At 37.9% G+C, this 17,927-nt stretch overlaps 1 protein-coding gene across 1 annotated transcript; it reads right to left on the bottom strand.

Moving 5' to 3' along the window:
- Window positions 1–4,793: 4,793 nt before the first annotated feature.
- YIPF4 (Yip1 domain family member 4) lies at window positions 4,794–16,374 on the bottom strand. The gene is made up of 6 exons (XM_087717965.1): window positions 16,153–16,374; window positions 11,908–12,070; window positions 11,010–11,181; window positions 7,155–7,232; window positions 6,436–6,549; window positions 4,794–5,667 (listed from the first exon to the last, which is right to left on the bottom strand). Exons 1-6 carry the CDS (start codon window positions 16,250–16,252, stop codon window positions 5,530–5,532), a joined length of 765 nt encoding a protein of 254 aa, XP_087574091.1. The 5' UTR covers window positions 16,253–16,374; the 3' UTR covers window positions 4,794–5,529.
- Between the last annotated feature and the right edge of the window lie 1,553 nt (window positions 16,375–17,927).

A 17,927-nucleotide genomic window follows, 5' to 3' on the forward strand; every position in this document is an offset into this window, starting at 1 on the left:
GTGGAACTTTTCCTTTTGAGTTGCTCTTCTATTCCCTTTACTTTTACTATTTCCAAGGAAGTAATGAGTTCTTGGGCTGTTTGAGCCCTTGGACTAGTACAAGAAAATAATGGTTATGGCTACTATATCTTATCTGTAATAATCTGCATACCACAAGATGTCAAAGAGTTAGTTTTCCCTGTCACTTTGCTGCTATCTAGTGGTAACCTGGATTTTTGCAGCCAAGATACGTTAGCCTTAACTAACTTAACTCTAGCTATGAAAGCTAGACCATTTGGAGGGTTGAAGAAAAATGATGCCTTTGAATTGTGCTGAACAAAATAGTTGAACATACCACCAATTACAAAAAGAACAGATCATTTAATATTGGAGGAAATAAAAATCACGCTGCTCATTGGAAGCACTAATAATGAAACTATGGTTTTTGGATACATCACGCAAAAGCAATAGTCAATGGAGAAAATTTTGATGCTTACAAAAATTGAATGCAATTGAAAGAGAGGCCAACAGAAGACAAGATCCAGGATACCATTGCTAATGATATAAGCATGAGCTTACATGAAATCAGAAGCAGTAACCAAGAGGCAGTCATGGTGGAATGATGTCCATCAGGCCACAGAATGCAGAAATGACTGAATGCAGAACTTCCATTATCTGAAATGATATAATCAGAGTGTACAGCAGTTGTCATGGTGGTGAACAGCACTAATCACCACTTCTAAGCCCAGTCTGGCCAGAAAGCTCAAAGCCTCTGAAATGGAGGTGTCTATGTCTCATCAGAAAACCTGAAGGATATTAGGGTCTGTGTTAGCAAAAGCCATTGAGATACTCAAAAGAATCAACAGACATAAGCTATCTACTTTCAACAGTCCTGTATTTCAGGTTTAAAAAGCCTAGCCTTTTTCTAGCAACATATTTTCAAATACATTTATTTGTGTATTGATACAAGCTCAGAAGCATTCAGTTTAATGCTGAGGAAAGAAGCTTATTTAAGAGTAAAGAAACATTACTAGTTTCTATCTTACAGACACTATTATGTCTATTTAATGATAGGTTTAACATTCCTCAATATTCAAGAGTTCTAGAGGTATTCATCTAAAATACAGAAAGCTTAAAAATCTGAAACAGAGATATTAAAGTAGATAAGAACAATGGGCTATATCTATGCCATTGATATCCAAAACTTGACTTCAGTAAGCACGGCAGATACATTTATTTGCAGAACTTATAGGGCCTATTGTCTCACATAGTGATCCAACTAATAAAAACAGGACTAAAAGTAGAACATCAGGTGCCAGACGAACCAAACGATTAGCTTCCTGACTCAACACTATCAGCTTGGCCCAGCATTTGGTCTTCACATCATTCTAGAAGACTAAAAGGATAGATTCCCATTAATCTCAGTTGGGAGACTATTCCAAAAGGCTGGGATGGTTACAGAGAAGGCACATTTCTAAGGTCCAATCAGATGACAGTATTTAAGGGAAATGACCTGGAGTGCACCTACCATGCCTGGCTTAGTAGAAGGGGCAGAGATCCTTAGGTGCAGGTGGTCCCACAAACAACATGGCCCTGTGTAGGTGATAACAAGCCATTCAAATTGCACCCCGAAAGAACATTGGAACAGTTCAGCTTACACAACAGTAGTGTAAATCAAGCAAACCACAGGGCATCAAGAACTATGTCTGCTATAGCATTTTGGACCAGCTGCAGCTTTTGGATGGTCTTCAAGGGCAGTCCCATTACAGCATTGCAGTAATCCAAATGAAAAGTGACTTTCAAAGACGTTGAAAAATAAGACATCAAAAAAGTGCTAACATATGCACTAAGAGTTGGACAGCATAAAAATGTAATAAAAATAGTTGTTATTCTTTTAAACGCAGTACAAGTCCATTGTGTAATGCTTCTTTCAAAGTGGGTACCTTGGGGGGGGGGGGAGTAAGCCGCAAAAGGAAACTTTTTCCTTTAAACTAAATGTGAAATTGAAAGAAAAGCAGAATTAGCCTCAAAATTTTAAAAAGAAACTTATGATTTCACTAAAAATAGTTACGAACGCCTACTGCAAAGAAAAGTATGTGTATAACAGAATTAGTTTTCTCAGGTTATAACATTCAGTAGATGCAACATGACTGTAAATAGGCTGTGTCAAACGCACACATGGATACCTATGACTTTAGCTGATGGAAAGCTATAAAATGAAACCTTGTGATTATTTTCACATGTTTTCAGATGACAAAAGCTTGTATTTCAGTAATCCTAAAAATTTATTTACATTCTTATAAACACATTTTAAACATATGAAATATGGGTATTTATCTCTTGGATTAGATATTATACAGAAGATTTATATGTATTGTGCAAACAAACTGAATTCCATTTGGTATAAAATACATGTATTTTACATATATGTTAGGCTAAAAGTAGAAGTTGATGCAGTACTATAAATAAATAGTTTAATCCACTGGGAAACTCTTGACAAAGCTTCTTTTATACAGCATATTTAAATGATATTGAACCTTGGAAACAAAATGGATTCTGCTCAGGTTTACAGAAAATATTGTCACATCCTAATATATACTTTAATCCAAACCAGTTTCTAATCAATTAAGACAATAGCTATTTTAATGAATTAGCATTTATACCAAACACATTTTTCTATTTAAGAATGCTTCTGATGATTGGCTGATTACATGAACCAACTTTGAGATCATGCTGAACAGATTGGGTAGAAGTGTTAGCCCAGCATATGTTCAGGGCATTGGGTATGGGAAATCTGAGATTGCCTGGATTGCCTTATATCTCTGTTACCTCTAGGCAGAACTATCTGTTTTAAAGCTGAATTTGATTATTAAGATTTAAAAAGGGTAGATGAAACTGAAATATTATATTTATAGTTTAAGCAGAAATAATATTGTAGTTTCATACACAATACATTTTTCTTCCATGTTAGTGTTTGTAGAAATCAAAGTCTGCCATAGAATTGGACATTCTGGAGATCATTAAATAATACACGGTTCTGAAAATGATCATTAATAATGATGTTGATTTAGAGCCCAGGTGACACAGTGGTTAGAATGCAGTACTGGCTGTTGGCTGCTTGCAATTTGGCAGTTCGAATCTCACCAGGCTCAAGGTTGACTCAGTCTTCCATCCTTCCAAGGTCAGTATGAGGACCCAGATTGTTGGGGGTAATATGCTGACTCTGTAAACCGCTTAAGAGAGGGCTGCAAAGCACTGTGAAGCGGGGTATAAGTCTAAATGCTATTGCTATTATACAGAAAAGCACAAGCTGTTTTTAAGTGGAAAGTAGCACTTTCAGAGCTTTTATAAGTACAAGCATCGCTTCATATGAAAAGTAGATACAACTTGTTATTCTTCAATTTTTATAATTCTGTAGAGGGGGAACTAATAGAAGGCACATGTTAAAGCCTTTTTGTTTTATTCCTGACTTTGATTTCCATGAAATTTATTCATAAAAAATGGGTCCAATGACATGAGTGGGGTGTAGAAGAAAAGACTGATGACAGCATTACAGCACAAGCCTCACCCTGTTTCACAACACTCCTTACATCATGCATTGCACACATGCCCCAAAGTTTTGGGGCTTGCGTGTGATGCTCCTTTTATCATTCTGAGAAAAACAACCAGATCCTGTGGCTGCGCTGATTAATAAATTCTAACATCGGGAATGGATTTAAGTTATTTTCCTAAATGCTGATAACTTGAAATTAAGTTCCATCAAAATAAGCGAATGTTAGGTCTAAACTTTATCTGGTTAACGATAAAAATCTGCTGCTTGACTTATAGAATTGGCAGAAATTAAACATTTAATTTGTCAATAAAATCAACAAATAGCCACAGTAGTTCGTAGCTACTTATTCTTCTATTAAACAATGCATAATTGTTTAACTTATTCAAATACAATCAAATTTAATCCATATGAAAATGTTTAGAATTGCTGAAAAACAATATGGCAATATATTAACAATTTTGCAAAGTATATAGTTCCTTTTTTCCCCAAGTCTCTTGGTTATAATATATGTTATTTAAGTGCAGTGAGATGTCAATGCGCATCCAAAAATTCAAATTCAGAAATGCAAAAGTAATTATTTCTTTATTTGGATGAGCAACTCAATGCAATTTATGCCTTTGATTGCCAATTTGACAAAAATTATTTGTATATCTGCTTATCTGAATAAGCAGACTGGATTAAATATGTGCCTTGCAAACAGGGTGGATCCGATTTAAATCAAGTCATTTTAAATCATGATTTAAATCACTAGTAATAAGGCTTGATTTAAATCAACTTGATTTAAATCATAATTTTTAAAGATCAATTGTCATCTCTGTCCTGCAGCGGCTCTTCCTCTGACCTGCTGTTGACTCACCAACAGTCCCAATATTGCAGAATATGCTACGTAACTAAGCTCCATTTCACGCTGAATAAACTAAATTATTAATGTATCTTAAATAGAAAACTCTTTAGATAGATTTTTACTCCAAAATCATTTTATTAAATTAAATTTGATTTTTAAAAATCCAATTTAAATAAAAAAAATCCATTTTTTGATTTTTTTTAAATCTATTTTTATCCACCCTGCTTGAAAATGATAAATGTTGCTATGAAAATCCTTATGATGCAGAATGTCTTTCTCATTTGTAACAATTAAATAATCATTTCAATAATGTCAATTCATATTAAACTTGATAAACAAATTGCAAATGCAACTTTGTAGCTAACAATTTTACCAACCAGTTTACATAAACAGCAAAACAAGGTGTTATAAAACAAGTTCAATTTTGAAGAAAGCAGTGTTTATTCTATTGAAGATTTTTTTTCAGAACCATACTATTTATTTAAACTTTTTTCCACTTACCACTTTCATAAAACTTCAGATAAAAACTTTTTTTTCTGAAAGATTTCAAAATCAACTTTGTAAAGCAATATTTTGCTATGACATATTTACAGTTGAACTTTTTTAAAAAAAAGAATTACTTCAAATACTACTAAATATTACTTCAAATATTTCATGTGATGGTAATGACAACCATAAATCCCCTTTATGATGAAATTTCCTAAACCAATCTTTGATCAACATAAAACTTTAAATCAGAACTGATAACTCAATAGCCAAGTCAAGAGTGGACAAGATTACACATTAAAATATAGGAACAATGAGGATTGGTTGATGAATACATTTATGGGAACTATAGTTCACTCATTTTTTTCAAGTTCCATGACAGTTTACCTATCATATGGACCTCGTGCTTTTGGCACAAGTAATAAGTTTCTTCAATAACATATTTATAAATGTTACCATCTGTATTCATTAAAATCTAACAAACCTAAACTCTGGTATAAATCTGCATTATAATTAAAAATGCTTAAATAATAATACACAGATGTACTTAAGGATACTACTGAAACTTCGTCCGCCTGATAGGATACAGTCACTTGCCTTTTCTATCCACCAACAGTTCATTCTTCATGGTGATCAAAATGTCCTTGTTTGAATCTAGCAATTTTGGTCACACCCCAGTATATAAAGACAGAAAATAAATGTACAGTAAAAAGATGGGATAAATCAGAAGAGGCTTCTTGGTTTTAAATTCTTCACCAACTAATAAGGAAGCAGCACTGTATGCAGCCCAAAACACTCCAAAAAGCTGGGAGAAATAAAAAGAAAGAAATATTATCAAAGCAAGGAAAGTCCCAAACTGCACACTAGAACTTTTTTTTAATCAAGAAACAACAGAATAAACTTGTTATGCCAGTAATCTGAAACTAAATTCCTACTACTGTATGGACAATCTAGCACTGCAATTCAACATATCTGGAACACTACATAGCAGGAAGCTGATCTTCAGTGAATACCAAATCAGTACTTATGTATTTACAAAATGAGAAAGTCCTAACAAGATGTTTTTGTTTTGTTTTGCTCCCCTTACTTTATAAAGCAGTCAATTGATTATTATTAAGAGAAAAAAGTAATTTCATCCAAATGTTTTTGAAAGCTTCCTTTAACAAGCTGTTTTCCTTTTCCTTTTATATCATTTTTCATTTACACTATGTTGATGTTTTTGTACATCAGTCAGAATAGTTATTTATAGCCATTAAAAGGAGTACTGTAAGTCAAACTTTATTATATATTATATCTCATATATCGTATAATATTTTATATCCCTGCCTGAGTTGGGCTGAGAGAGACTGGCCCAATATCACCTAGCTGATTTTCATGGCTATGGCAGGACTTGAATTCATGGATCCTTGCTTTCTAGCCATAATCGCTAGTGAATTCTCTCAATTTATAGGCATACATTAGCTCAAAAGCAAAGTAGAACATGAATACTAGCTGCAAAATATACTGTTGTATAAAATTAATTGATATATTGTTGAGATTTTGGTCTTCTGGTCATGAATGATATTGAACTTACTTTTATTAGAGTAGAAACAATTTCAAATGATCCAACTACAAGGAGTACAGGTGCTATTACAATAAGAGGAAGTAAAGAATATCCAATCACTCCCAGAACTTGACCATATGCAACCTGTAAATTTAAAATACTTCAGTCATTGTTTCCAGTAACTCAGTCTACTAACAAAGATAATTGTTCAAACTTGAGTACATAAGTCATTTATGTTCTTACAAGCCTAATTCCCAAATCCTCTTCTTCGTGTAGTCATTTTCTAAACAAACAAAATTTTGCAGAATGGTAGACGCTCTGGTTTCATGTTAGAAATATTCCTAATAAGATGAGTTCAACAAAGGATATTTATTGCTAAAAGACAAGAGTTGATTTGAAAGGAGTGTTGAAAAGAAAAACTATATTGAAAGGATGCATTTGAATAAAGGTTGGTACCGATTTGTTTTGAATATTTCAATTTGGAATTTAGTGTTTAACAGCAGAATTCTCTCAGTGGTATAAACAGACTTTTCTAATGTTATCAGTTTTCTTTTTCTATACTTCCCAGCTTACTGTTGATACTTTCTGATAAACCAATAATAATGGGCAACTAGTATTCATCCAAGTTGTTCATGGATAGGACCATAAAATGGGAAATTAAGGAATGAAAATTTATATAACTAGTCCCAATTTAAAAATAATTTAAGTTGAACTTTCAAATAGCAAGTCAACTTTCAAAAAATTCTTACCTCTCCTCCAAGAACCCTGGCCAACAGGAAGATGGTTAAGGATCCAAATATCCAAATAGTTATAATCCAGGATACCACCTTAAGAAATAAAGATTCTAATCAACACAGTTACTTATGAACTGAAAAATTAATTCATTTTGACTGACAAAAACTCTTCCTTAAATTGGAAAAACAATGCCTTCAATCAGCCTATTTACTTTTGTTCATGTAATTATGCAAGCCTTATACAGGACAAAATCCTCCCAAGTTTTCATAACATGGTTGCTTCATATTATTAAACTGAAGGATAGTATATTCCACAAAAGTGCTAGACTTCAGGGTGGGCTTTAATATGTACATAACATTTATCAACATGTCCTTAATTCAAATATGTACAGTATTTTCTTAAGATAATTGTTCTGTCCCCCCTTCTCCGCTCGTTAACAGACGACAGGCAAACAAACTTAAAAGGAACTCTCTTTATCAGTTCTCGACTCAGACTGGCTGCGAGCCCAAAAATAAACATAAATCAAGTCTCTGACCAGATAACAGAATACAAAACAAAACTCTTACAAAGCAATGCACTTCTCCAAGTGCCTCTCACAAACCATGACCGATGAATGTTGAACGAACGAATGAACGTTGACTCTTGCAACCAGGGCATGGCACCATCCATCCTTTTATCCCCAGAAGATGCCCCTAACGAGCCCCAGCTGCATTGTTAATCTTGCATCCCGAAAAGACTCACAGAAGACTGCTGCTGAGTCACAACACTATCCCTCACCGCAGGGCCCTTTCCCCGGGTTCCGATGGTCTGGATGCAGTTGGAATGACTTGTCCACAAGAGGGCCCGCACCCATTTCCTGTGGTGCCTTTTTTATGAGTCCCAAACCTCTGCAGGAATAGCCCCCTTGAATCGGAACTCCCTAGGTATCCGGTGGCCACCATGTTTCCTTCCGCCCTTCACGGCGTTAACACCCCGTCCAGGGTCCTTCACCCTCTGCAAGGCCGATCCACCATCCCCCCTACCATCGGAGGTTGACGGCCGCTCTACCAGCTTCGGCCAAGCCTTAACACCCTGTCCAGGGTCCTTCACCTCCTCCAAGGCCAACTCATATGCTCCCTCGCCGTTAGAGTCCGGCGGTAGCTCCACCGACTCCTGCCGAGCCACCACGCAATCCCCTCCCGCAGAGCCCTTCCCCTGGTTCCGATGATCGGGGTGCGGCCCAGAAGGGTTGGTGACGGCCTCCACGGAACACGGTCCAAGACACTGGTACCCCGCTGGAAACCTTGAAACAAAGTCCAGTGCTGCAGGGACCGGAGTCGACAAAGGCTGGTATCTTGGCGGAGTTCTCCTTGCAGACCTGGCCCTTTGGCACTGGGCACATGACTCCACGCACCTCCGCACGTCATTTTTCAGATGGGGCCACCAAAATTGACGGGAGGCCAGGCACAATGTCCGAAAAAAACCCCAATGTCTTGATGCAGACGCGCAATGAACCTGCGAGAGCACCCGTCGACGGATGTGCCCTGCGGGAACATAAAGCCGGCACCGACACTTCACAAGATCCCCTTTCAAAGTCCATGGGGACACCGGCCCCACCTTCCACCCCCCCGTCGCTCCACCCAGTCGTCACCCCGCTGCGCATCCCGTATCAGAGACTGCTTGCTCACGGGATGACAAATGGCAGCGCAGAATGCAACAGGTAGAACAGTCCGAGGTGGAAGTGAGTTCGCAGGGTCAGAGTTCTCTACTTTACTCGGCAGGGCATTTGCCCTGGGACTCCACACACCCCGAACGCACGCTACCTTGTGCGAACGGGGTATCACGGCCGCACAAATTTGCTGGTTGTCCGACATGATAGTTCGTTGCTGAGGGACGGCTGCAGTCCGCGCAACCCTTCTGTTCTTCTTGGGGCAACTCCCTGCCAGGTGTCCAAGATCCCCACAGTAGAAGCACAGTCCCTCAGCACGTCGTCTGTCCATCTCTGTCCGTGACACTCGAGGTCTGACAGCACCCAACTCCATGGGCTCCTCCCAGTCCACTGCAGTCCCTTGTTGAATCGGCATGCTGGTGATCTCCTGAAATACACGGCAAGGCCTTCACCTCTGCAGCCAGGCGTCTATCCAGAGGCACAGGTGGACCAACGCATTGATCCATCCTGGAACGTGTCCATTAGCGCTGGTTCATTCCACGTGGAATCCTGGCTACGCAGCCTGAATTCACTAACATAGTCCTGCAATGAACCACTCCCCTGCTGCAGTGACTTCAGACTTCTAGCTGATGTTTCCCCCTTGATAGGATCTTCAAACATCCATTTGAAGTACTGACAAAAGCCCTGGAAGTCATCCAACAAAGGGCTCTGCTGAATTAACAAGGGGGTAGCCCAACGGGCAGCTGTGCCTGAGAGGAAACTGATAATGAATCCCACCTTCATCCGGTCAGTGGGAAAGTCCTCCACTCTCAAACTCAGGAACAGCTGGCATTGTCCCAGAAACACGGCAAACATAGCCAGACTCCCATCATATTTATCTGGCATGGCTACTGGGCACTTCCTCCTTGGCTGGTTTTTTTTTTTTTTTTTTTGCAGCTCTCTGCAACTACGTAATTTGGTCTGCCAACATTGCGATTTGTTGGGCCATTTGTCTATTTTCAGCCATTAATTGTTCCATAATTAATGAAATGGAGTCTTGTCAGGCAGGAGTCAAACTGTTCTGTCCCCCCTTCTCCACTCGTTAACAGACGACAGGCAAACAAACTTAAAAGGAACTCTCTTTATCAGTTCTTGACTCAGACTGGCTGCGAGCCCAAAAATAAACATAAATCAAGTCTCTGACCAGATAACAGAATACAAAACAAAACTCTTACAAAGCAATCCACTTCTCCAAGTGTCTCTCACAAACCATGACCGATGAATGTTGAACAAACGAATGAACGTTGACTCCTGCAACCAGGGCGTGGCACCATCCATCCTTTTATCCCCAGAAGATGCCCCTAACGAGCCCCAGCTGCATTGTTAATCTTGCAACCCAAAAAGACTCACAGAAGACTGCTGCTGAGTCACAACAGATAATACACTCATGTTGATTTTTAAAGGAGATGCTGATAGAAGCAATGTGTGCTCCTAGACTTGCTCCAAAATACCTTTTCAACTTCAGATCCAAAGTACAGCCCTAGTAAATCCCAAGTACATAACAGATAAACAAATAAAATCCAGTACTCTCTTCATTAACACAGTACTAAAATCCCATGATACCTCAAATAACTTTTCTAAATCTGTTAACATAATAAATGAAAAATTTAAAAGTGATTAATTATGGATCAAATTAACCAGTGATTCCTAACTATGATAATCTATAAAAGTAACAGGAATAGCAGTAACAGTTTTAGTTATTCTGCATAAAAAGAATTTTCAGATTCAAACAGTTGTTCCTATGAGCTACTATTATCTTCAAGCCCTGCCTATTAAATACTTATTGGACAATATAAGAAACACAATAGAATAGATTCATCTTGATCCAAAAGGCCTCTGCAAAATTATAGTTCAAAAAGCAGCCAATCACTACAATGTATTATCAATGGATTAGGGCCAAAACGTTCAGTCTGCAGAACACGTTCCACTTGGAAATACTAGATTAAAAATAAACAAAGCGGAATAACATAAGCACAGATTATCTATTGAAGAAGAAATAAAATTTAAGAGAAAAAACATCACTAGATATAAGAACCATATTCCAGTTATTTTAAAGAGTATATTCAAGTTTCTATATGAAGATGCAGGCAAGTTTAATATTTGACTGATAATAGTTTAACTGTATTAATAGTTGATGACAGCTTAAAATAATGAAGGTGGTTTTAAAAAAAAGTTCACCCACCTTGAATTGTCCATATAATGAGATCATTGAGAAGAATAAAACAACAGCCAAAGGGCCCCAGAAATCAGGATTATCTCTTACTACTTGTCTGTTGAATCCGAGAGAAGGCATTGGCATCAAGACACACCGAATTTTGTAGTATATATCCTTCAGATCAATGTCTAATTCTTCTCTGTTACAAAAAAAAGTAGAACTTCCATAATATATCCTGAAATTATGGCTTAGCATTATTTGAAAATACAGACTTTATGAATTGTACATGAAACATAGCAACTGAAAGATTTCCCCCCAAATATATTTAGCTATTCTTGAACAAGCGAAAAATTTTTAATACTAGGAAACAATAAACAATAAGCTAAGCCACTCCTTGTCTGACAGCTATATTATTCCATGTTAAATATTGCAAGAGAATAATGATCATATTCTTACTTCCTAGGAAAGAAAATTATAGTAGGAAACCTAGAAAGAAGGTGCAACTCAAAAATAATCCATAATCATACTATTATCAGAAACTGATATCCTTTTATTCATGGAATACAGATGCAAATATACACACCGTAAGCATTTTTAAACAATTGTCTATTATAGCTTTGAGATTCTCCTTATTAAAGTTTTCAATAATTTTACTTGATTCTACTGAAAAAAATATTTTAATCTATGATGTTTTCTAAACAGTATACTATGACATGTTGCCAAAATGGAATCTTCTACCTATAGTGTACAACAAATATTGAAATGATAGCTGTATTTAAATGTCAATAAATACATAATCATTTGTCAACTGTGTTTTTTCATTTAACTCCTTGTTCACTATTCCTACAAATCACTGCCCTTAGTCTAACAAGAAATTAGTTTCAAGGCAGAGCTAAGCTAAGAATCTCAAAACAACGTGACTTACAAGAGTGGTTTGTTATCTTCAGGGTCATCATCCTCCACCTCTAAAAGCCAACCATAACCTCTTTGCCTCAGGAAGGTAGTTGCTGTGGATTCTTTCATAAATTCCACATTTCCTCCTCCAAGGTTGAGTTTCACATCTGTAGATGCTATTGAGCCACTTAAATCTTAAGTTAAAAAAATATAAGAGAATGTAGTCAAGAATATTTTTTTTGCTATACTGGGATGTATATTGATATATGAGAAAAAGGGAAGGTTGCTTAATTCTCATGTCATGCTACGTTGTAGCATTGTTGGTTTGTTTTTGGCTTGACCTGATATGCAACTCATTCTACAAAAAAAAGTGGTTTATAAATTAAAGTGGGTGAGTTTGTATATTATCCTAAGCTAAAAGAAATGTAACATAATGAAAGAAGCTAAATTATCCATAAACACATATAAGGAAATAGCTTACAAAGAAATAATTGGTTGCATAAAGAATTCAAAAGAAATGCATTGCAAAAATGGGTTAACATGAACTTTAAAATTTTAAAGCAGTGATATCCTTTGGAAGGCTTATGACTGCTTCAGAGGTTGTTGGATGCATGCATAGATGACACTAGATTTGGGGCCACCAGCAAAATAGCATGCACACACATGGGCAGATACCTGAAAACAGTTTTTACACCAACAATGCCAGCTTTCCAAAGGACCTGGATGTTTTAAAACTTCAGGAAGCAGTGCCATGCTCATGTGATATGTTTCACAAAGCCCTAACAAATACCAACATTGTGGAGAACTAAAATATTCATTTTAGCATGAAGTTTCATAGGGTTCTTCCCTATAGTTCAGTTGAAAAGCTCTCCACCCCGATTAGCCAACAGGAAACTAAAGCAATATAGGATTTGCTGTCTGTATATGCTTTTGCTTGCTGCTAGAGGATGGTGTTATTTCCTGTGTAGGAAAGACAATACTTTCCCATCTTCTCATCATCAACTGGCAGGAAAACCATTCCCTAATCACAGAGAGAAGGCTTGATCTGTAGATTTAAATCTTGACACCCTTCACTTGCCACTTCTCTCAGCTGGGGAGATCAGCTGCCCAAGCCAGGAAAGTAAGCAGAGAAGATCTCTTTATTTCCCAGGTCTTTAAACTAATGACTCAAAGATTTGGACCAGTTAATTCAAACAGCAGACTGGCACAGGAGTCTCTGCTTTTTTAGTATTGCCTGTCCACCTCCCAGCTGTTGTTCAGGCCAAACTTGAACACTGGCTTAGTATTATTTCAAAAGAACATTACATGAAGAAAAAGCCAAACAACAACTGACAGATGAAATGCTAGGGTGGGGACAGGATATGCATTCTTTCTCCTGTATTATCACATAGTCCACATTCATGTAGATGGCATGGCAAAAAAAAATTAGATTGTTTTGGATTTTTCAGTGATGTTGTTAGGAAGAAGGGAAATACTGCAGAAGACTTATGCATCAACAATAGTCTTTTTTTTAACACTTAAATATTTTTTTATTTCCATTTTCTTTTTCATAACACACACTCTCATGTATACTATACATAGCCCATATTGTATAGTATTAAATAATAATTACATCAGTTCCTCTTGTCAACAGTACCCAGAAAAATAGAAACCCATTATAGCTCTTCTGCTCTCCATACACCTCCCTCTTCTACCACCCTCCAACTTTCTATCCTCCCTCCATCATCCTTTTCCACTCTACTTCCCCTCCCCCTCTAACACTCCTCTCTCTACAATCCACTCCTCCTTATCCTTCTCAACCTCCCCCCCCTACCCTCTCTCCCATCCCTCTCCTCCCATCTTCCCTCTCCCCTCTATTTCCCACTCCTCCTCTCCTTGGTGTATTTCCTCTACATGTCAATATACTTGACATATCCTAGTTTTAAAGAAAAAAAATAGTAATAATAATAGTAATGAGAATATAAGAAAAAAAAAACAGTATACATGTGGGGTCAAATTACATCAAAATCTAACTCGTCAAACCTGACATATATCCCTCCCTCCCACCCTCCCCCCCAACCTACCCCCACCCGACTTCCCAGAACCCGTACACAGTGTAGATCTTTAACAAACACAGTCTATAATATATTGGAAAAAAGAATAAGAAATTGATAACATCTTTACATTGAACTTAGCTCCACCTTGCTAAACTAACTTTAAACAATTTAAATCATTCCTGATCTTAAGCATAAGCTATCTGGAATTTCTTAGTCCCATATTTATTTTGTATATAATCAATCCATTTTTTCCAGTCTCGTTTATATCTCTCATTTGAGTGGTCCTTAAGATATGCAGATATTTTAGCCATCTCGGCTAAATTTGTGACTTTCAATGTCTTAAAGTCTTGTAAGTTAAAAGACTATGGACAAGGCAATTTTATATGATAAATGAAAAAACAAAGAATTGGAGAAAATATCTGTGATTTATTATATACATATAACTCTAAGAATAAGATACTTTTTCACAATCAAGTGGAAGATGCAGCCAAACTCTGTTTATGTCTCCCAATTATACAAAATAGTTGACTGTTTCATCAGTGAGCAGGGTAGATTAAAAACTTGGCCTGTTATTTCTGTAACAATAATGCTCAGATACTGCTGAAGCATTGCATCTATTCTTTCTAAAATCCATAGAGCTACTGTTATGCTTTTCTGTTCACTGCACAAAAATGACATTTTGATTGAAGAGCATGAAGGAGGTTTAACTTAAAAAAAGAACAGTTTAACCATCAGTTGAAGTCATAGGATATTCAGTTTTGACATGCAGAGCTCTATACACAGTGTAGAGAACTAGTTGAGTTTTAAAGTTTTCCATTAAAAACCTGGGAAATATCAATACATTTAATACAGTAATCCTCTACATATGATGACAATTGGCACCAGAACATCTGTCCCTAAGCGATGTGGTTGTTATATGAGTCACATCCAATTGTACCCTATTTAACAGAATAACAGTGTTATTGGAGGTCTTCTAGTCCAACCTGCTACTCAAGCAGGACACCCTATACCATTCCAGACAAGCACCCCCAACCTCTGAAGATCATCTGCTTCACTGGAAATTTGTCCTTAGTTCTAGATTGAGTCTCTCCTTGATTGACTGCATATGCCATGGTCATTAAGCAAATCACCAAGGTAATTAAGGAAATATTACAGTCATTAAGCAAATCCAGCTTCCTCTTTTGGTTGTTGAAGTCCCCTGGGAAAGTTGTAAATGAAGATCACATGACCCCAGTTTGCTGCAACCATCTTAAATACATGTTGGTTGCCAAGCACCTGAATACTGATCAAGGGACCATGGAGATGCTGTGGTGGTCATATGTATGAAGACCAGTTGTAAGTCACTTTTTCAATGTTGTCATAACTCTGAAAGGTTGTTAAATGAATCATCCTACGTTGAGGACTACCTGCATTATTTAAAGTCATAATGGCATCCATATTAACTGATTTCAAAGGCCAGTCTAGTTCAGCATTTTGTTTTCATAGCAGCTAATCACATGGTTCTGTTAATAGCAGTTTCAATTGCAACTTCTTTGCTATGTCCTTCAGCAACTGGTTATCAAAAGTTTTAGTCTTTTGGTACCAAATGTAAACCATAGTTGCCATGATCAATAGGGATTGTAAACCTTATCCTTCAAACTCTATACTCTCACTTTTTCCATCTTTGTCCCAAAATACAGCCAAGCCCATGAATCATACTAATTGGATGTGATCAGTCTAAGTTTTTAACTTCAATTATTATTATCAATAATTTTGAATAACAACTAATTTGCCTGCAAGTGTTACTCTCCAATGGATAACTTGACAGCAACTCTCAGAAAGCTGCTCAAAAGTGCCCCAAGGCTGCTGTATACAGAGATCTATAAGCAAAAGCAATCTGCTGATGCCCTATCAGAGTGAGTAACCAAGGTGCCACATCCACAGCCCTATGCGTTGGTGTGTGTGTGTATAAAATATGGAAACAATGGAAGGAAACTACCAGAATTCATTTTTAGTCTGTACTCCCTTCTTTAGCTGCTTTGCGTAACTCAGTAAAGCTTCATACTCCCCTCCTCCGCCTCCTCCAGCACCATTGCTCGATCCCTCCTTATTTACTGGACTTGTTAATCCAGCCCTCCTCTCTTCCCGCAGGTGCCTCTGCCACGCAGACCAGGCTGCGCCACAGGGATCCGGGTTCCTTGGTTCCCTCCTCCAGGCAGCTCCCGGGGTGCCCTCTCGGCGGAAGGCGCTCCCGTTCTTACCTTCGGCATCGGCCGAGGAGACGAAGGTGAAATCGCCGTTATTGGGAGCGTAGAGCGGCGGCAGCGGCGGCGAAGCTTTGGGGGGACCCGGGTGCTGCATCGCTCCGCCCGCCGCAACGGCTCGGTCGGAGAGCCGAGAAAGGGCCGAACGGAACCGCCGGGCAGCCCGGTCAACAGCAACCCGCGGAGGCGGAGATCATCCCTTCCTCCTCCCTCCCTCCCTCCTCCTCCTCCTCCTGCTGCTGACTGAGCACCTAGCAGCAAACCTGAGATCGACTTTCCGATTGGGCTCCCGTAAAACCCTCTTTGATTGGCTGCTAAGATCTTCTTCCCGATTGCTTCGGAACTGGATTCCATTGGTCTGGAGAGCCCTGGTTCCTGGTCATTGGTTGGATCAGGACCCAGACGGGAGGCGGAAGAAAGAAAAAGATGGGAGGGGGGTAGAGGGGAGGAGAGTTCTTCTGGCAAGGAAAGGGGGTGGGGTAAATCTTGCACCGTCTTCCTTGAAAACTTCCACGCCTCTGATGATGATGATGTGATGATGATGCCACGAAAGAAGCTTCGGCTATAACTCTCTGATTGGCTACTTCCTTGCATTGTGCATTTAGTTTGTTGCGTAGAAAATAGGGGTTTCTCTGCCTATTTTTTTGCTTAGCAAGCGCCTGTTCTGCTGATCTATTAATGCTCAGTCAGTATTGTAATGCTGAGGAGGCAGAATGTATCTATTGAATCTATTGTTAGATCTCTTGAGTTATTTGCAGTAGATCAGCACGGAGTTCCAATGGTCAGTTATTTAATAGGTGCAGCAACTTAGGCTAAAATGACAATAGTTGTCAGTTAATCCAAAGCTCAAACAACCTCCAGATAAGCTTTTTCAAAAACCTTTTTTGGTGTTAGAAGCATTTCTGATGTTTTTACATGTCTACTGAAATGCCTTGTATACAATCGAAGGGGTGTGGTGGCCAATTACTTTTACCCCACTACCTTTCCCTCATTATTGCATCAGTTTTGAACCTTAGAGGCAGAAACAGGAATTGATTGCAATCTAACATAAGCTTCCTGGCAGAAATGCATCAGTCAAGACCATTAATGCGCCAAAGATACCAGGGGCCGCAGTATGAAAGATCCTTTCAATTACTTTTAGCAGCAGAGGACAGAAAGAATTCTGCCACTAAAAATGCAGATTAAAAGCAATTTGATTCTTCCTTCAAATCTAGAAAATGGTACAGTATTATCTAAAAAGAGTCTTCAACATGCATATGGCTGTTTATAAAAACAACACAAAGATGTTGATATTTATTAGATGTATGTACCACACTTTCTCCAGAAGCTCAAGGTTACATCCATGAGGTAGTCTAGTCATTTTATACTCAAGTTGAGGAAAGACAAGTGGCTCAAAGTCATCCAGTAAGTTTCTGTAATTCAAATGGACTAGAATCTGGATTTCTCCAATACTAGTCAATACAATACTTTACTGATCACACCAGAACCTGGTCCCTTGATACCGTAGGATATGTGATATAAGTATGTTAAGTAAAAATAATCAGTTTGTGATTGAACATGTAGTGAACCAGGCCAATGTATATGCTCATATTCTGCAGCGAACCAATAAAATATTCTATTATTTTGCTTTATTGTATTCTCAGATATTATAGCAATAAATTAGTGTACCATAAATTGCTGGCTTCCTCCTTTTTTATATTGCTATGCTTTTTATTTTTGTAGTTCTGTTGATCCTTTTGTATTATTGTGTGCATTGTATTTTTTAAAAAAAT

Source organism: Thamnophis sirtalis, unplaced genomic scaffold (genome assembly GCF_051295495.1).
Source record: "Thamnophis sirtalis isolate CommonGarterSnake01/CBP01778 unplaced genomic scaffold, rThaSir2_p1.2 scaffold_6, whole genome shotgun sequence".
NCBI lineage: Eukaryota > Metazoa > Chordata > Lepidosauria > Squamata > Natricidae > Thamnophis > Thamnophis sirtalis.

Coding starts and splice junctions, on each gene's coding strand:
- YIPF4 (XM_087717965.1), bottom strand. CDS start 16,252: ATGCAGCACCCGGGTCCCCCCAAAGCTTCGCCGCCGCTGCCGCCGCTC. Junction 11,182..11,907: donor GAAGATAACAAACCACTCTT/GTAAGTCACGTT, acceptor TTTTTGTAACAG/AGAAGAATTAGACATTGATC. Junction 7,233..11,009: donor CATTATATGGACAATTCAAG/GTGGGTGAACTT, acceptor TTATTTCTTAAG/GTGGTATCCTGGATTATAAC.